At 42.0% G+C, this 20604-nt stretch overlaps 1 protein-coding gene across 3 annotated transcripts in view; it reads left to right on the top strand.

Moving 5' to 3' along the window:
• The first annotated feature begins 13057 nt into the window (after positions 1 to 13057).
• Hspa4l (heat shock protein family A (Hsp70) member 4 like) overlaps positions 13058 to 20604 on the top strand; it is a 50990-nt gene continuing 43443 nt past the window's right edge. The window contains exons 1-3 of one of the 3 annotated variants that reach the window (XM_057757361.1): positions 13058 to 13188; positions 13986 to 14159; positions 19586 to 19643. In XM_057757361.1, the coding sequence (XP_057613344.1) occupies positions 14053 to 14159; positions 19586 to 19643 (165 nt within the window). In that variant the 5' untranslated portion in view covers positions 13058 to 13188; positions 13986 to 14052. Of the gene's footprint in view, positions 13189 to 13414; positions 13432 to 13701; positions 14160 to 19585; positions 19644 to 20604 lie in introns of those variants that run through there. The other 2 variants (XM_057757359.1, XM_057757360.1) reach the window with 2 other exon arrangements.

Raw genomic sequence — 20604 nt, 5'->3', positions numbered from 1 at the left:
TAGTGCTGGGATTAAAGGCCTGTGCCATCATGCCTCTCCAAGATTTTAAAAATACATTGTGATAATCTGAATTTTGTCAGTCTCTGTTGTAATATGTCCCTTCTTCTCTCCTAGTTCTATTAATTTGGATTTACATGCTCACTCTTGTCTTTCTCTTCCTGTCTCTCTCACTTCATCTCCTCCTCCCTTCTTCTTTCCCTTCTGCTCCCTCCCTTTCCTTATCTCTCAGTTAATTTGGCTAAAGGTTTGCCCATCTGGTTACTCTTTCAAAGAACCAACTCTTTGTCTCATTGATTCTCATTTTCGTTTCTGTTCATTAATTTTACCTCTAATTTTGAAGTATTGCTTCACCTGCTATTTGAAGTGTTGTGTGCCCTTGTTCTAGGGCCTACATGCTCGTTGCTATTACTTTGCGACCACTCAGATTTTTTTATGTAGCCATTTAGCACTACTTTCCCTGTTAGGGCTGCCTCCATTGTGCCTCATAGATTTTGGGTTACTGTGTTTTCATTATCATTCAGTTCTAGGATTTAAATTTTTTTCTTCTGATTTCACTAGTGGCCCTTCTATCATCCAATGATATATGTAGTCTGAATGAGTTTATATGTATACATTCTAGTTTCTCTTGTGCTGGCATCTAGCTTTTAATACATTGCGTCAGATAGCATGCAGGATGATATTTGTTTTCTGTATTTGATGAGACTTGATTCATGTCCTAAATATTTGATCAATTTTGGAGACAGTTCCATGGGCTGATGAGATGGTGTGTATTCTCAAGTTTGGGGTAGCATGTTCTGTTGGTATCTTTTAGGTCCGTTTGACTCTAATGTTTCTCTGTTTCATTTTTGTTCGGATGACCAGTGTTTGACGAGACTGGAATATTGAAGTAACCCAGAATCACTGTGTTGGGGTACATTTCCAAATGAAATTGTGATGGCGGAAGATACAAAATAATTTCACACTAGTTCAGAATTAAGTATAATAGTGGGTTATTTATTTAGGGGAGACTTACAGATCACTGTCCTAGATCACAATCCTCTACACGAACAGAGAACAAGAACAGAGTCTAGCAGCCAGAAGTGAGAGCCAGAAGCAAGAGAGTGAGCACAGGCTTTATAGCTGCATTTATAGTATAAGAGGCCATGCCCAAGTGGACTGGTATCTTAAAGTCTATTGGCTGAAGGAATGGAAGGAGCTCCCACAGCAAAGTTGGGTGCACCTTTATTTGCTGCACGCATGTTTAAATTATCCTCCTGGTGAATAATTATTTACATGAGCCTAAAGAGACCTTACCTCTTTTGACTAACTTTTGTTTAGTCTGTTTGTCAGATGTTAGCCTACATCCACTTGTTTCTTAGTTGCCCATGCTGGAAATACCATTTTCCATTCCTTTATCTATACAATTGGTGGTAAGGTGTGTTTATTGAAGACAGCAAAAAGATAAACCCTATTTTCTGATCCAGCCAGCTACTCTGTGCCTTTTTATTGGGTGAATAGAAATCATTAATATTCAATTATCGCTGACAGGTCATTATTCCTGTCATTTTCTTAATTTTGTGATGTTTTCTATGACCTCTTTTTTATAGACTGCCATGAGTGAAGTGTTTCTCCTAGAATCCTCTGCGGGGCTGGGTCAGTGGTCATAAATTTCTTTAATCAGTTTTTATCATGGAAGGTTTTGATTTCTCCTTTGATTTTAATAACTAGCTTTGCTAAATATAATAGTCTAGGTTGCCAATGATAATTTTTCAGAACTAGAAATACATCTTTCTGGGCTCTTCTGTCTTTAACATTTTCTGATTCATAGTCAGTTGTTATTCTGAAGGGCTTGCTTTATAAGTAACTTGACCATTCTCTCTCGAAGCCTTTGTTTATTCTGAATTTTTAATATGTAAGCTGTAGTATGTTATGAGGAGTTTCTTTTCTGCACCTCTCTGTTTGGGGTTCTGTAGGCCTCCTGTCCCTGAATAGGCATCTCTTTCTTTTAAGTATGGAGTTTTTCTTCAGTAATTCCACTGAAAATATATTCTATGCCTTTGATGTGGTAGTCTTCTTCTTTGCCCATAATCTAAAGATTAGTTTTTTCATGATATCACAAAACTTTCCCACATTCTGCTCATGTCTTGTTTATAAATTCTCATTGACCTTTATTGAGTGATCCAGTTCCTTTACTTTCCCTTCCAGTCCCAAGACTGTTTCTATATGATCCATCTGTTGTAGAGGCTTTCCAATATCATTCCCAGTTGGCGTACTGAACTTTCTATTTCCCATCATTTCAGTTTGACTTTTCATCAGTAATTCTCTTTATTGAGTTCTATTTTTATATTTGTATTATTGTCATTCATTCTTTGTATTCTCTTTGAGTTTCTTGAGTTCAGTTTTAATCATTCTTTTAATTTTTTAGAAATTCTGTAAGGCTGTTCTCATTGATGTTCATTAGTAAGGGATTAGTAATTTTTGGAGGAGACAAACTGTCTTGATTTCCATTCTGTTTCCCTTTTTATGATGTGTGCGGCAGGAGTTGGACAGGTCCGGAAGTGCAGAAGTCGTGGTGGGACACTTAACCTGTGGGTTGGTGGAGCTGGGCGGACCAGTGGGGGCCCTATTCTTAGAAAGATAAATTAGTAGGCTACTTATTTATTAGGTTTTGAAAGGGTTTCTGTTACAAAAGTGGCACTCCATTTCTGGTCTTTTGGCATTTTGTTTGTTCATTTTTAATTTATTTATTGGTTTCTAGACTGTTTCTCTTTGTAGCCCTGGCTGTCCAGGAACTCAGAAATCTGCCAGCCTCTGCCTCCTGGTATTAAAGGCGTGTCTCACCATCACCTGCCTCAGTTTTGGTCTTTTGAATATGAAAGCTTTTTAAACTTCTATGCAAATCCTTTTTATAGCAGTTATTACAGGATAGATTTCCCATTTATTTCAAAACTACTCATATACTTAAGACTTCACTAGTATGAAGCATATAAACCAGATACCTTCTATACTCAGCATGGATAGAGGTAGTAATGGTGGGTAGACTGGAAAAGATTAAGGTACCAAGTGTTATCAATGGAAACAGAATCAGCTAGCAGACAGCAAAGGAAGGCCTGATGACTTTAAACTGAGTCTTACACCGTGTTGGCTTGAAACATGGGAAGTTGGTACAGTGCTCAATAGAGATAATGGCCCAGGAACTTGAAACGGTCAGCTCACATTTGGGCAATGCCAAGTAGCCCGGAGAGTGGAAATTAAACAGCTGGTGCAAAGAACGTGTCAGGAGAGTGAGAGATCAGTTCACTTTGTTCTGCGAGGACAACAGACACCAAATAATTTATAAAGAGCTTGTCCTCCGCACTTCTGCCGCCTGACGCCCAAGGCAGCAGCTGTGCTGCTGTGTCCTGCAGAGCAGGCAGGAGCAGCCTCTAAACCATGTGACACTTTGTTTATAGGGCCCTTGACTCCATTAATGAGACAGGAGCCCGCATGGCCTTGTCACCTGTTAAGGGCACGACTCAGGACACCTTGGAGGGAACGCATCCAAACCCCACGGGAATCAAGCAATGAAGGACTCTGATTTACAGAGCTGAATGTTCAGGCAGTGGACAACCACTATTTAAAAACTACCAAAATTAAATCTGTGCTTTAGGAGGACAGGTAGGCTCTGTAATTGGTGGGGACGGGGGAGGGCAATGAGAATAGAGACAAGATAGCAAATCAAAGCATTACTCCAGTTGAAAAAGATTCTGGGTCATGCAACTCTCGTGTATGCCAAGAAGCACCAATATGTCAGATTTTTCTGGCATGGTTGTCCATCTCCCATAAACAGATAAATTATATTCAAAGGGGCTTGAGGGTAGTTTCTTAGTAAAAGGAAGGAGGAAGATATGTAAGACTTGGGAAATAAGTAGGAGTGACCATTGCAGCCACTTGTAGGTTTTAAAAATACTAGTGCCAGCCGGGCGGTGGTGGCGCGCGCCTTTAGTCCCAGCACTCGGGAGGCAAAGGCAGGCGGATCTCTGTGAGTTCGAGGCCAGCCTGGACTACAAGAGCTAGTTCCAGGACAGGAACCAAAAGCTACGGAGAAACCCTGTCTCGAAAAATCAAAAAAAAAAAAAAAAAAAAAAATACTAGTGCCAACACCAGGGTAGTTTTGACACCCACATGAAAATAGGAATTTCAGCTCTGGCTGAACTGGGGACTTGAAATTGAAGCTCCTCGTGCCTTCCAGCTCCAGTACTATCCAGTAAAGCTGAAAAGTGCTGAGGAATGCTTATGAACACTGGGAGTACACCTGGAATCCCAGTGTTTAGGTGGACAGAATTGCCACAAGTTCAAGGACAGCCTGAACTACATTGACTAAGAAGGAAAAAGTGGAGGATAAGGATGCAAGCATGTGGCACCCACCATCTAGAGCATACATATGTTCACAATGCCTGGTGCAGAAACTCCAAATTAAACACAACACATACACACACACACACACACACACACAAAATGTGCTAAGTTCAGAAGCTGTTGTCTAACAAGAACAGAAAACCTGTCTGCAATGCTTGCATGACTTGGAATATAAATACTGCACAGGGGCAGGCTGTTGTCTCCTGCACATGCCTGCAGGTGAGTCACTCAGAGCGGCTCGATGCAGCTTCTCCACCTCCTGCATCAGCCAAGGTGCACTAGCAGGTAAGCAAGCAGTTCTGCCCACCCCTGACAGTGCCTTCACACATCCGTCCTCCCACCTGAGTCCCGTCTCCCTCCATCACCTGGAGGTGCTTTCCCTTGGGCTGACCCATCCAAGCTCTAGAGATGATTTTTCTCTTCAGAGGGGAACTAGATTACGATATGTTAACACTACAGATGGTATTTCTATCTAAGCCAAGCATGGTGGTGCACACAAAATCATAGCACACGAAGGAGCGGCAGGAGAATCACAGGTTGAGTGCCCACCTGGGACACAGATTGAGACCCAGACTCAAAATATAAATCTATAGCGTGTAAGGACTTGACTATATAATTCGGGGCCTGATAGGTCTGGGATTATAGTTGGAAACCTTCCACCTTCCCAACCACCTGTCTTCACACCTTAGAAAATCGCTTTGTTTCAACCCTTCCTTCTGTGGGTTAAGTTTCCCTCAGTGTATTTCCCAGTGTAATTTTAAAGAAAAATCATCCCATATAATGCTGGGTGTCTGAAGATGAAGAATTTGAGTCTTTTATTACCAAATGAAATGACCTGTGGAAAAGCAGCCAATTTACTCCATGTCAGTCAGTGGCCGTGCTAGCATGGGGCAGTGCGGTCACAGATGCAGGCTCAATCTGGAGTACTCCTACACTCACCGGCTGAAGATGGTAAGGAACTACTGAAAGATGGTGAGCAGCAATGGAGAGCTGAACAAGGCCTAGGCAAAACCAGCAGATGCTAATTGCTACCCGGAATGGATGTTGCCTGCTACATTCCAGAGAAATTTTGCTAACTGTATGTGTTCATGAGACTTCCTATATTAAGATTCTCTGGAGGAACAGAACAGTGGCTTAAAGGCTGTGGTCCTGCTGCTCCAATAATGGCAACAGAAAGTCCAACAATCCAGTAGCTGTTGAGGCCATAAGGCTGGGTGTCTCAGCTGGTCTTTAGTATATTCCAGAATCCCAAAGAACCAGGCTCTAATTCCAGTGAAGGAATGGACTTGCCCGCCAGATCGAGGGCAAGCAGACAAAGAACAAAGGACTTCCTTCTTTCATGTGTGGCCCAGACCGCACCATCTCAAAAGGTCTGGATTAATGGCAGTTCTTCCCACTGCCAATGGTTTGACTCTCACATGTGTGCCCAGCTCCTTGAGTTTTAGTTAGTTCCAGCTGTAGCCAGCACCCAGAACAGCCACCCCACTCCCAGATGTTGAAAAAAGTTGACTGTGATAGCTAGGCGCACTTGTTAATATATTTCATAGATAGGGAATTTCCCGAGCTCCCATGACTTAGGTTGGAGGTAATACTTGGGGATAATGCCTGTCCACCGATAGCAAACTCTATACAGATATAATCCTTTGGGTGTAGTGCAGTGTCTGGGTGATGGAGACAGTCTGGGGGACCGATTGAGGACTGCAGGCCTGGTTAATAAAGTGGAATTCTGTAGTCTTGATCATCTTGATCCAAGTGAGTGGAGCACTGTACAGATGTCCCTTGTTATTAGTGACTCAAGGACCCCCTGACCAGCGATGCCACTGTAGAGGTACAGGTATAAGGGGTGGGTGTAGCTATAGATACTGCTAACATCCGCACAGGGCTTTCACAAGGTACATGTGGGTAAATGTGCTCTCTTCCTACTCAGCTGAAAAGTTATGAGCTAATTTGTGCTTCGTTAAGATCAATTTCATCTGAGTGGAAAGATACTATAAAGAATTGAATTGACTGGGCACATCATTTCCAGAAAAGTCCCTTCCTCTGGTTATATGAACAAAGGGGTCAAGATCATGATGAGGAAAACCACAGAGTCAGCTGACGTGAGTTCAGTGACTCTGGACTGATAGCTGGGAAACCTGCATAGGTTTGGCCCTCTGAATATAGGTGACAGTTCTGTTGCTTGGGCAGTTTTGAGGCCACTGGGGACACTGGGGACACCAAGATTTATCCCCAGTGCATGAACAGGCTTTTTGGAACCCATTCCCTATGGAGGGATAACTTGCTCAGCCATGATGCAGTGGGAAGGGGTTGGTCCTGCCCAGCTTGAAATGCCAGACTTTGTTGACTCTCCATAGGAGGCCTTACCTCTCTCTGAGGGGTTAGGTGGGGGAGGCGGGGAGAGCGGGAGGAGGGGAGGGGAGGAGAACTGTAGTTGCTGTATAAAATGAAAAAAAACCTTAAAATTTTTTTAAATAATAAATGTAAGAAAAAAGAAGCCCCTTCCCTCCACATTTGTTTTTCCAGTTTGCACATTAAATGTCTCTTATGACAAATACCAAATCAGTGTGATTAAATAAGAGGGATTAAAGTTTAAAGATGTTGCTACAGGCCATCTTAAGGGCCCCCTTTCAATTCCTTAAACACTCAAAACAAGATAGTTATTTAAATGGAAGACAATGGCTACTTTTGTTTATTAGAAGAAAACTGATAAGCCAGGAAGTATTTGATCTTGTCAGTGTGTGTGTGTGTGTGTGTGTGTGTGTGTGTGTGTGTGTGTATTCTCAATAGGCTTCTTGTTGAAGTGAGATGTGGCAGACCTGGGTTATTGAAGTCAGTGCCAGTGAGAAGGGCAGAAATTGGGGTGTGTCTTTTAAGTTCTTACACTGCAATACATTTGCCTTTGGTTTTTTGGGTTTTGTTTGTTTTGCTGTTGTTTTCCCTTTTTTGCCACTGCATTGGCAAGGCTTATTTGAGTGAAGTTACTGAAGAGTGGCATAGTAATAATCCTTGGCATTTGAAACCCTGGTTTGAAATGTTTGACTTGTTGACATTTAATACACAAAGTAAAGAACAGTGATGTATTTTACTTTGTAAGTTCTGTTTTTATTTATAATTACCAAAATTCTTAATGGAAGCCTTGATTGAAGAAAACAAAAGCCAGACTGGATTTTTGAATAAAGCTTTTATTAGAATTTTATTAGATTATGATTTGTTCTATTTTTCTATTCACGTGGAAAAATACTACTTGGGATGATTTGGTGTCTAATAGACAATGATGCATAACCAAGTTTTGGTGCCAAAATTAGCACTTCTCAATGTTCTCTGGATGCAGAGATCCTTACACTATAGGGTTAATATTCAAAAATGGTTTCTAAACTCATTCACTAATAATAAAACAATGGGGAGTTTTTTCTAAATAAGAATGAACTTAGAGAATTCGTGAGAAATATTCACCTACCATTTTACATCTGAAATAAATCATGTGAGTTTTAAGCACATCTAATGAGACAGCTAGGGTAACATCACTAGCCAGCTATAGTCAGGGATTATCTTCAAATGTTGCATTGCTTCTTTTGATGTCAAGTTTCTTGAGTTCTTCCAATAAAAATAAAAGAAATAGGTAAACACCGAAACAGAGAACTCTCAACAGATGAATCTCAAATGGCTGAAAGACACTAAAGAAAATGCTCAACATCCTTAGCCATCAGAGAAATGCAAATTACAACAACTCTGAGATTCTAATCTACACCTATCAGAATGGCTAAGATCAAAAACACTGATGACCGCTTATGCTGGAGAGGAAGTGTGGTAAAGGGAACACTTCTTCATGACTGGAGGGGGTGCAAGCTGGTACACCTTCATGACTGGAGGGGGTGCAAGCTGGTACATAATGATTTGGAAATCATTATGGCAATTTCTCAAAAAATTAGGAAACAATCTACCTCAAGACCCAGCAATACTGTTGTTGGGTGTATACCCAAAGGATGCTCAATCATACCACAAGGACATGTGCTCAACTATGTTCATAGCAGCATTATTCAGAATAGCCAGAACCTAGAAACAACCTAAATGCCCCTCGACCATTTAGAATGGATAAAGAAAATGTAGTATATTTACACAATGGAGTACTACACAGTGGTAAAAAATGACATCTTGAAATTTGCAGGCAAACGGATGGAACTAGAAAAAACATCCTGAGTGAGTTAACCCAGACCCAGAAAGACAAATATATTATGTACTCACTCATAAGCGGCTTCTAGACATAAAACAAAGAAAAAAACCAACCTACATTCCACAACCCCAGATAACCTAGACAACAAAGAGGATCCTAAAAGAGATCTACATGGATCTACATAGGAAGGAGAAAAAGACAAGATCTCCTGAGATCTAAAGATCTAAACTGGGAGCGTGGTGGTCATGGAAGAGGGTAAAAGGGGAGAGGGGAGGAAGGGAGGTGAGTGGAGAAAAAAATGCATCACTCCATAAAAACAATTGAAAATAATGCGTTGAACATCTCTTGCCTCTTTCTTTACTGTTTCACAACCACTAAGAAGGAATTGGTTCGCTTGGTTACTGTGTAGTTTCTAACTAGACACCTAGCCATTGCTTTTGGATGAAAACTTCTCTAGTGTCTTAGCAAATTTGAATGGTGTTTATAGAAATCTACATTTGTTCTGTTTGTCACAAAGAAATACAACTTTGGTTGAGAAAAAAAACCTACAGATAAAACAGGCTCCAGTAAGAGACGTTTATGGTTATAACAGAGGGGAACAAAATCATGTGGCAGAGTTGGTAAATGCAACGAAACGAATTTGCACCTCAGCCTTAAAATGTAATAGGCTGAATATTTATATTTAAAATTATTAGATCAGTTGTGTTTTTAATAAAAAGGAGGCAGTATTAAGATACAAGCAAGTTTCTAAAGGTGGAAGTAAACTGGAATTAAAATCAGGTGTCAAACGATGCTCTAAGAATCACTGAGGCTTGAATGCAGAAACTCCGTGGATTCTATTAAATCCAAAAGAAATAGGAAGGAGAGAGAGGCAACAGCAAAAGGAACAGTGGTTTATACTTCCCGAGATTCTCAACCACCTTGAAGGGTGAATTCGCACCAAGTACAGCGATACCTGTGTATGAAAATGTCATGATGAGAGCCATTCTTTTTATAATATTATGTTATGTATTTGTGTGAGCCTACATGAGTCAACGTGCAGCACAGTGTGTGCACAGTGGAACTAGAATTACAGCTGCTTATGAGCAAACCGACGTGGGTGCTGGGAACCCGTCCCGGGTCCTCTGGAAGAGCAGCAATCACTGTTGACTTCTGAGCTGTTGTTATTCCACTGCTCCCATCATTATTTCAAAGAAAAAATTAAAACTGAAAAGCATTAAAGGTTAACAAAATATACATTGAATAAATAAAATCCACAGAGTCATAATTAATGAAATACCAAAATAGGAAAAACAGACCAACTAAAAACTTTAAAAGGATTAATATTGCTGGGCGGTGGGTGGTGCACGCCTTTAATCCCAGCACTCGGGAGGCAGAGGCAGGCGGATCTCTGTGAGTTTGAGGCCAGCCTGGTCTACAAGAGCTAGTTCCAGGACAGGCTCCAAAACCACAGAGAAACCCTGTCTCGAAAACCAAAAAAAAAAAAAAAAAAAAAAAAAAAAAAAAAGGATTAATATTTAGATTCCTTAATAATGGATCTCCAAAGAGGGGAAAACACTGTCAATTAATTCTAGGGGCTGGGAATATAACTCAGTGGTAAAGTATGTGCTCAGTATGCATGGGGTCCTGAGTTAAAATCACCAGTACTCCTAAAAGCTGTAGCCAGCTAAATTATGACTCTCATTATTTTAAGAGAATATTTTTTTAAATGTTTCATCATTCAGAGACCTTTGCTGAAAGATTTACTAACCTGAACCGAGGAATAGTAAGCAAGAGGTGGTGAGATAACAAATCATAAACCTGGCTGAGTGCTTACTGGGTTTGAAAGGAAAATGCTGACTTTTGTGAATCTGGGGATAATTTGTCCCCCTCCCTTTTTACTTCACTTGTGAGTCTACATATTCCACTCTTCCTTCTAATCTAAGTTTTATAGGAGGAGGCTTGAATGTGATGTCAATTACACTATGCTTAGGTAGGTAAATTTCCTTATATCTGGGGTTCAATAATCACCAATCCACAAATATATCAGACATTAATGTTACTAGCAATAAGGTATTTTTAATCTTCATTTCTCAATCTTCTGTTTCAACTTTTGAAAATTTGGGTAGGATTATAGCTAAAATAATATTTAGAAGGAATTTTCTTAAGGCTTCATATATATGAATTATAAAACATTGAACACTGTCTTAGGGTTTCTATTGCTATGATAAAACACCATGACCAAAAGCAACTTGGAAAGTGTTTATTTTGCTTACACTTCCACATTTCAGTCTGTTATGAAAAGACGTCACACATCTCAGTCCATTATGAAAGGAAGTCAAGGCTGGAACCTGGAGGCAGGAGCTGATGAAGAGGCCATGGAGGGCTGCTGCTCATTGCCTTGCTCTTCAAGGCTTGCTCATTCTACTTTCTTTTACACCCCAGGATCACCTGCCCAGGGGTGTCACCATGCACAATGGGCTGGGCGGTCTCATATCAATCACTGAAAAATGTACCACAGGCCAGTCTTGTGGGAGCATTTTCGTAATTGAGATTCCCTCTTTTCAAATGACTAGCTGTGTCGAATCGGCATGAGACCAACCAGCACATTAGTGAAGCAGATGTTTAGCTGTAGGGATTAGAGAGGGGAAAATAGACCCGGCTGAGGCAATAGCTCAGTTGCAGAATGCTTCTGAGCATGTGTGAGATCTTGGGTTCAATCCCCAATTGACAAAAACAAACAGTAAAGAGCAGCTACAACAACAACAACAAAAATGAAGACATAGACATAAAGGCCAGAAAACCAAAAGCTGATTCTTTTAATAATAGTGATACGAACCAAGAAAATGACATAGGCAAAATTAAGAATGGAAAAAGATACAACCGCTAAAGAGATTTGACCTGAATAAATCAATGTGTGCCAATTCAAAAGTGTAGATAGATAAAATAGTAATTTTCAATAAAAATATGACTGCTGACTCAAAATAGTAAAAACCACGAATAAATTATAGTCACTAAAATAATGTGCTGACTGGTGGTCTTAAATCTTTGTCAGCAGAAAAGAGGAATCCCCTTCTGATTCTCCAAAGCTACTGTGGGGTGTGAGTGAGAGCGGCCCCACAGGCTGGTTGCATTTGATGCTTGGTTCCCAGTTGTTGGGACTGTTGGGGAAGGACTAGGGACTGTTGGAGAAGAGGTGTCACTAGAGTTGGCTCTGAAGTTTCAAAAGCCCACACCATTTCCAGTTAGCGTTCTGTGTCTTCCTCTTGTGGCTCCAGATGTATGCTTTCAGCTGCTGCTTCAGTGCCTGCCTGCCTGCCTGCCTGCCTGCCTGCCTGCCTGCCTGCCTGCCTGCCTTCCGTCATGCTCCCCACCATGACAATCATGGGCACTAATGCTCTGACATGGAAGTCCCAAATAAACTCTTCTGTAAGTTGCTTTGGTCATTGAGTCTTATAAATTTTTAAAGAACTAAGAAAACTGGTCTTATCTTGATTAAGAAGAATAAAGGAAGCAAAACAGTCAGTTTCAATTGTGAATTTAGATGGAAATGGTCTACATAATCAAGTCAAATGTGGCATATCTGAAAACAATCAATCATCTTTGGATAGCTGATTTATCTCAGGAATAGGAGGATGTTAGAGTCTTGGTGCAGGAGAATTGTCTGTATTCTGTCAATCATGTTTTAAGTAAAAGCTGATTGGCCAGGCAGGAAGTATAGGTGGGTCAACCAGATAGAAAGGTCTTAGAGGCAGCAGGAGTTATATATGCCTGGGATTACAACCTAAATCCATGTAAAACATTTCCTAAAACCTAAAACTTTTAAAACTTTTCCTGTTTTAACTTCTAAGTACTCATTTCCTCCTGTTAGCTATAAAGAGTGTGAACTCTTTGTTTCTGGCATCAATGATTTCTTTTTAATATTTTAAGGGTTTTGTTGTTTTAAAGAGAAAAAAAAAACTTAACACCTGAGGTTCCAAAGACATCATAGATACAAAATGGAATTTGTGATCCTAGGAGAGTTTCAAGGTTATCCAGGAACAAATCTAGCAAGCGATAGATCATCATCCCTGAGGATGATAATGAGGCAACGAAGTAGTGGAAGCTACTGAGACTCAGAGTTCTGAAGGGCCGGAAGCACCCTGCTCTGTGCGCGCACAGTCGGCTGGGAAGCCAAGTCGCGAGGTCTCCTAGGCAAGTGTTGAGTGGGACGGAGCATGCCTCCTGCAAACTCTGGACAAGAAAGGTTCGTTAAAGACACTGCAGTTGAGGCAACAGTGACCTTCCAGTTGACTTGGTGTCGTTCCTGAAATGTACTTCGCATTCATTGTAGTAACAACAGCAAAAGCTATTGCCACACTTGCTGCTGTTGCCGTGACCGCGGTGCTAATAGTGAAACGTCTGAGTAACTTAAGAAGGGGCACAAACAGGGACTCTGAGAGTCCTCAACATGCGGATAAAAACTCCGTGCCTGCTTCCGGCGTAGAACAGGAGGCACACGAAAACTTGGAGGAGCTGCAACAGGGCTTACACGAGGAACTGGAGAAGAAGGGTGAGCAGAAGCATGAAGAACCGGACCCTAAGGAAGAGGACACCAAAAAGGAGCTAGAGGAAAAAGAACGGAGTTCGCGCTGGAATGTGCACAGAAGGGAGCAGCCTTCGTAAGTGCACGCGGCCCACGGCAGCCTCTTTTCTGCAGCTCACTGGGCAACGGGTCAACGCCTACAAGAAGGGTTTTCATGGCGATAGCACTCAAAGTCAGAGGCCAGGGACGGGCGCAGCGGGGTAGCTGGGAGGCAGGCGTGGCCCGGGCACCGCACAATGGGCTCCACCTCACAGAGAGGCGGCCGGAGGCGCCTCGGGGCGAGCCGCACATGGGCCCCTCGGGGCGACGAGGCCTGCAGGTGAGCGAGCAGGCCGCAGCTCTCGGGGACCGCGGGAGGATGGGGGCGGGCGGGCGGTGCTGAGGATTGCGACGCCGAGGCGAGGCGGGCGGCTGTGCTGAGAGCGGCGCTCCGGAGAGCGGCGTCCTCTGGCCGCCGCCACCGCCCCCCCCCCCGGTTGCCCGGAGACCGCTTGGCCTCGCGTGGCGTCGCGCGACCGCCCGCCCCGCCCCTCCCCGCGGCTCCGCGACCTCCCCCTTTCCCAGCTCCTTCTCGATCCCGGCGCTGCGCAGCGAGCCGTTGCCGAGCGCTGACGGGAGCGGCCGAGGGCGAGGCCGCCGAGCCGCAGCCGACCGGTGGCTCGCGCCTCCCGGGGCCGAGCGCGCAGGCGCAGAGCGCAGTAACTGCCGGTTGGGGGCGGCGAACCGCAGTGGCGAGGAGGCGGCGGGCCCGGGCGGAGGCGGCGCGGCAGGCGCGGCAGGCGCAGGCGGGCGGCTCCACCTCCGCAGTTCCGACGCCCCTGCCCTAGATTCTCTGACTGACGGAGAGCGGGGCCTCTCCTTTGCTTCTCTCAGGAGTCGCAGCGTCCGCGGTAGCGGCCCGCAGCGGGGCGCGGTCCCCGCAGCCCGACCCGGAGGCGGGATGTCGGTGGTGGGCATTGACCTCGGCTTCCTCAACTGCTACGTCGCGGTGGCGAGGAGCGGCGGCATCGAGACCATCGCCAACGAGTACAGCGACAGGTGCACGCCGTAAGTGCCGCCCGCCCCCCGGGCTCGGGTGGGGCCCGGGACAGGTGCAGCGTCGACCGCCCGGGGGACCGCGGGCCGCCTCCCTCGCCCCCGCCGACCGCAGGCGACCTTGACCCGCTAGAGCCCCGCGGCGTCCCGGGCACGAAGGAAGGACCCCGCTGGCCTGCGCGCCCCGGCCTGGGGTGATCTCTGCGTGTCCCTCCCCCATCTCTCCGCCCTCCGCCACCCCCCAGCTCCCTGAACGACAGCTTTCCCAGAAAAGTGACCCCTCGCTCTGCACGCTCAGAAAATGAATGGCAGTTATCCTAACCCTAGACGCATTTGTTGTATTTCTTCGTCAGTCTGCCTGTTTCTAGGGGAGATGAGGTGTTGTCCTTGAGAATCTGAGACCGTCTGACCGGTTTCCGCTGGGGTTAGGTTAACGGTGCGTTCACTGGGAGAGACTGGGCAGTGGGAATCTGGGCCGAGCATGTTAATAATCCTGTCAGTTAGTTGAGATTGCTGGGCTCAGAGGCTACGACCTGAAGTGTGTTTCTACAGAGTGAACGGGTGGTGAGTCAGAGGCGACTGTCCTGTATAAACAGGACTGTGGAGTGCTTCCATTATGAACTTGATGAAAGACTTTGTAGCATTATGTCATGGAAACGTGGGGAGTTTATTGGCAACAAACACGACTAACACTTGCTTGTGAAAAACTCTTCTTGTGGGCTCCTGTAGCCTGTAATTTTATGAGGCAAATTCTGTTCATGTACTTTTACGGAAAGGTAATGATGATCCAGACTTAATTTTAAAGCAAACTAACGTTAGCCACTATCAGTGTTAAACCATCTTTAAATGCTGAGGTTACTACGATCCAGGAGTTGTTTAAGAATATGTCAGTATGCAAACATAAATGCAAAAGACTATAATTAGTTTCCAGATGTAGCCTGGAATGCTTTAGGCCTCCTTTTTTTCTAGATTGACCATCACCTCTCTGTTAAAATTCTAGATGTTTATATAATCAAATGTGGATATGTCAGGTAGCCGTCTTAATCCCAGGACCAATAATTTACTCATGATTTATTCATTTATTAAGTGTATTATGAGAAAAACGTTATTCTTAAGCTTAGAAATATAGGTTCATGAAAAGATAAAATTAAAAATTATAATTCTATCCAGAAATAAAAACTTCCAGATGGTTCTATTTGTTTTTAAGATAGAAAGGAGAAAATAGATTGTTGTTCTGTTCACTAACTTCTCTGTAAAGTATTTCTGTACCATCAGTTACCATCAGTTTTAGTGTTTTTATAATCATGTTATTAGTTCATCCCACGTTCTACCTTCATGTGTTTATATTTTATTTTTGCAAATAATGTTACAATAACTACCGTTTGTTTCTTTTTACTTTGCGGGGTTAGGGTTGAGTTTTGGATTTGTTTTGTTTTGTTTTTGAGAATTCACATTTACTGAATGATAAGCTAGTATAGTTATTTTGCTTCTTAAAGAAAACCCAGTGGCTAGATTTGCTGCTTTGTTTTTAAAATTAAGTTTGTTTAGGGGGCTATAAGGTTTGATGGTACAAATTAAAAATAGCCAAACCTAAGACTGTTCTTAAAACAGTCAAGTTTTAATACAAGACAAAATAAAATGATTCTCCAATCATTACGTTGATCTTATAGGTAAGGAATCTGACATTACATAATACAAATAAGTGGTATGAATTTATGATGTTTCCATGCTGTTGGTAGTCTTTTTAGTCTATGATCATTATAAAACTTAATGATCATCACTGAGATCTGGTAGAATTTCATTTATAAAGATATGTTGCAGATGGTCGTTTGCAAGTTTTCTAGCCAGATATTCACAATTTAAAGAACCTTAAAATTGTGAATTTATGTTTGTGTTTGGACCGGGTGAATTTTAATTAAGACTATATCCTAAAATATTCTGCCTAATAATCTAATACTATGTGTCTACAATCACTGATCAGTTTCTGCTTTTGTTTTTTGAGATAAGATTTTGAGTAAGTAGCCCGAAGTGATCTTGGACTTGATCCTCCTGCTTCAGCCTCCCAAATGCTGAGATGAAAGGCATGCATTGCTATGTCTAATACCTGATCAGCTTAAGTATTTGTCTGTGTGGTTTCTGTTAATGGTCTCAAGTTACAAACTAATTTAACTTTCAATTTATGTTTAATAAGTATATTAAAAACTTACATTATTTTTCCATTTGTTAAAATATTTAATTCTTTTGGTCATAATAAAAGATTGAAAGTTCTTTGTTGTCATTAAACTATATATGTCTAAAGTTTATTTTTCTAAAAAACATGTTTGAGAGCCTATAGCATCAGCATGCCATTCTGAGAACGATTCCTCCCTCTTCGTCTTCTACCGTAGCATTTTCCCCAGAGAGTTAAGCAGTATTTGGGCTTCTCTTCTCTGAAGAGCTTCTCAAGTCCCTTTACTGATAAGCACCGAAAGTCTCTTAAAAAAGCAATGTTTTCCCAAGCTACTTTAGCATCTAAAGAATCATGTTTTACAGAACTTCTTGAGATCTGTGCCGAGGAGCGGTTCTCAGACAGAAGCTGAGAGTGGGAGTAGAAGGGTACTATTAGCATCTTCTGGGAAGAGGCCAGCAGACTCAACTGTCACAGTGCACACCATAGCCCCATTTGCTCAACAGAAGGAACATCTGGCCTGGAATATCAGGATTGCCATGGTTGAGAAACTCTGCTCTCTGGACACCCTGACACTGTAGTTGAAACAAACACATTGTTTAGCTGTTAAAATTTTGATTCAGAGCCAAAGTGGCAACATGAGAAGAGAGTCATAAAGGCTCTCCAAGGAAGTGAAGAGATGGACGCTTGCTTGCTATCTCTCTCGTGTCATTATTCATCGGGCAGCAACACAGTGGCCACAGAAGGCCAAGAATGCTGTGATCTTTACCTAGAAAGGGAAAAGAAAAAGTAGGGATATTTTTAAAGCTTATGTGGGAAAATTGAGAGGAGCAGCCAGATGTAGAGATGGCTGAATTCAAAGTCCAGTGGGCCTCAGTGTGATAGGTCAGCGCTTAGCAAGCCATGCACTGAGATACAGCCTTTGTTTTGTATTATCCATCACCATACATCGTTCTCTCCATTACTCGGAAACTTAATGAATTTGACTACTGGATGCAAACATTTCAATTTATAATTGAGTTGTTGAGGCCCTATATAGTCTAACCTGGATACTGTCTTAATCAAACCCAACTATGAAACTAACCAAGTTGTATTCTTCCTAATTACCCTTAGGATCCATATTCCTGGTCTTTCAGAAAGTGTCCTTCCTGTCCACCAGGCAGTGCTCCTGGCCAGCGCAGTAGAACTTTCTATTATATATATATATATATTTGTTCTCTGTATAGTTTTTTATATCTACTAGCTACATGTGAGTGTAATAACCTGAAATGTGACTAGTTTTGAGGCACAGAATTTTGTTATTTTAATTTAAATTTTATCTCCCATATGTGAGCATTGGCTGCCACCTTGAATAGTGCAATGAGGACAATGCCTCGTTCCCTCACAGATTTCACATTTCATCTAGAGATACGGCTGGAGAATAAATTGTATTGAATGGTAATTATACTAAGGAGGAAATGGGTTTTTAGATGCTAGGAGATATTTAGGTTGGGAGGATCAGGAATGCTGTTTGTATGGGACTGTCAGGGAAAGTGTCAACCTAGGGACTTCTAAGGAGATTACTTGGCTGCAGATCCGAGTGGCTGGAGGACGCAGCCTGCCCAGTGCTGGTGTTCTGGCGAGGGCCTCTGGCTGTGTCACAAAGGGACATGCTGTATGTGGGAGGGCCTGACATACTTCCATGAAATGGGCACTGATTTTCTGAGTTTGGTGCCCCATGATCTGGCTCCTAGGTGCAACATCTCAGAGGTCTGCCATCTCGGTGTCATTATATTTGGGATCAGGTTTTTAGCATATGAACCTTTATAGGGAAACCATATCTAACTTGAGCACCTGTGACAATATGGTATTGGTGCCAAAACAGTTCTTCAAATTCTAATGGCCTGGAACATCAGTTTGCACAAGACAGCTATAAATTAAATACTTTTATCTCTTTTCAAATCATAATTTAGAAGTTGCTTTTCCTGTGATGTGCCAGACTTTGTTGGCTCCCATGGGAAGCCTTACTCTCTCAGAGGATGGATAGCGGTTGGGGTGGATGGAAGGTGGGGGAAGTGGGAGGAGGGAGGGAGTGAGAACTGGGATTGGTATGTAAAATGAGAAAAGAATAATTTTTTTTAAAAAAAATTAATTTTAAAAAGAAATTTTTTCTAAACCCTATTATATGGAGATGATTGTTCTTTTTCATAATGGTATGTGTTCTATTGAATTTTTCAACAAATTTTAAATTATTCAAGGATAGTGATTAAAACAGCAACAAGTATTTGTATTTTTATTGTGCTGATGTGGGATTCCCATCTGTAACCTGTGAATATGTTTTATCACCATTGGTTAATAAAGAAGCTGCTTGGGCCTATGGCAATGCAGAATAGAGCAAGGCAGGAATTCCAAGCAGAGATAGAGGAAAAGGTATGTGGAGTCAAGGGGGGAAGCCTTGTAGCCACTGCAAGAGACAGATGCCGGACACAGGACAGAACTTTAACCAGTAGGCCACAATGACGTGGCGATACACAGATTAGTAAAATGGGTTAAGATATAAGAGCTAAGCCGGGCGGTGGTGGCGCACGCCTTTAATCCCAGCACTCGGGAGACAGAGGCAGGCGGATCTCTGAGTTCGAGACCAGCCTGGTCTACAAGAGCTAGTTCCAGGACAGTCTCCAAAACCACAGAGAAACCCTGTCTCGAAAAACCAAAAAAAAAAATAAGATATAAGGATCTAGTTAGAAATACACTTAAGCCAACAGTGTTGCAATTAATATAGTTCCAGTGTGATTATTTCAGGTCTGGGTGGCCAGAAAATGAACAAGCAACCTCCAACTACATTGTGCCAGGTGTCGAAAGCATTTCTTAACACCTACGTTCACTCTCCTGGTCCTCACATAACCTGATGAGCAGGTGTTGTCAGCACTCTCACCATATGGGAAACTGAAGCAAATGATGCTTATGTAACTCACAGAGCCAGAGTGGAAATCCGAGCAGCCTTACTTTACTAAATATGGTTACTTTTGAATAGGACTCAGGTCATTAGAATTTGAAAAACAGTTTTGGCACCAATATTGTATTGTCAATTATTAACACAATTTTTTAAATTCTAAAATTTTTATCACTATTCTGTTATTATAAAGTTTAGAAATATGTAAAGTTTTTATTTCTACTACCTGATTTTAAAATAATGATTATTTTAACTATTTTAAATTTACTTTTGTATAAAGAGAACCTTATAAACAGTGTATCAGATAAACAGCGGAACTCTTGTTTTAATCTTATTCAGGGCCTGTATATCTTTGGGATCCAGAACTCGAGCCATTGGAAATGCAGCTAAGAGTCAGGTATGTTGCGAGTGTGGCTGTTTTGACTCGGAGAGAAAGTTAACTACATGGCGGTTGATGACCATAGCACATAGCTGAGAGTTACAAGTAGGGCAGAGTCTACACCTTTTGTTGTGTCAGACACACTTTGCTGGGTGTGCTGGCTCATCCCTGTAATCCCAGCTCTTGAGGCAGTATGATTAAGAGTTAAAGGCCAGCATAAGCTGCATGAGATAGTTTCCAAAACAAAAGAAAGAAAATGCAGGATGGGGTGTAGAAGGTGGAGAAGGAGAAATAAATTTGCTTTAAGTTATAGAATAATTTTTTATTTTATTTCTTTAAGAATTGTAAAGTTGGATGTCCTACTATGGTCACTTCGTCTAAGGGGTGGTCTTCTGAATACTTCTGTGACTAATAAGCAATGTTCTTAGTAAAAGAAGGTGGGGAAAGCAAAGGAGAAAATTACCAGCGTGGCTTAATGTGGATCACAAAATTTAAGTATATCTCTAGACTTCTGAAATGTTTATGAATAGAATATTAACTTAAAGTTTGCCTGTTTGCCCACTAGCTTGTTGGCTTTATATTATTTTACTTTTCCTTTATTTTCCTAAACCAAAGCCCTTGGTAGTTGTTTCATATATTTTATGTATAGCTGGGTCTTTTCTTCCTGTTCTCATGTCTATAAACCTAGCACTAAGGAGGCTGAGTTACGCTAATCAGGAATTCAAGGCTGATCTCAAGTGAGTTTAAAGCCTGATCTATGTGACATCCTGTTTCAGAAAAATCAGTAATTTAATGTGCCATTATTTCCTCGTGACTTTGTGGGAATTATTTACACATTTATTTAAAAACTTTTGCTCAAAAAGTTGAAAGAATGTCATTTAATTCTGCTTTATATGTGAAAGTGTTTTATGTTTTCTACATTCATATTGTATATAAAAGTTAATTATTGCGAAAATAGCTCCTTTATTAGATTGAGACC

This window comes from Chionomys nivalis, chromosome 24, assembly GCF_950005125.1.
Source record: "Chionomys nivalis chromosome 24, mChiNiv1.1, whole genome shotgun sequence".
NCBI lineage: Eukaryota > Metazoa > Chordata > Mammalia > Rodentia > Cricetidae > Chionomys > Chionomys nivalis.
Note: the sequence above shows the minus strand (reverse complement) of the source record. Positions and strands in the feature narration are given on the sequence as shown.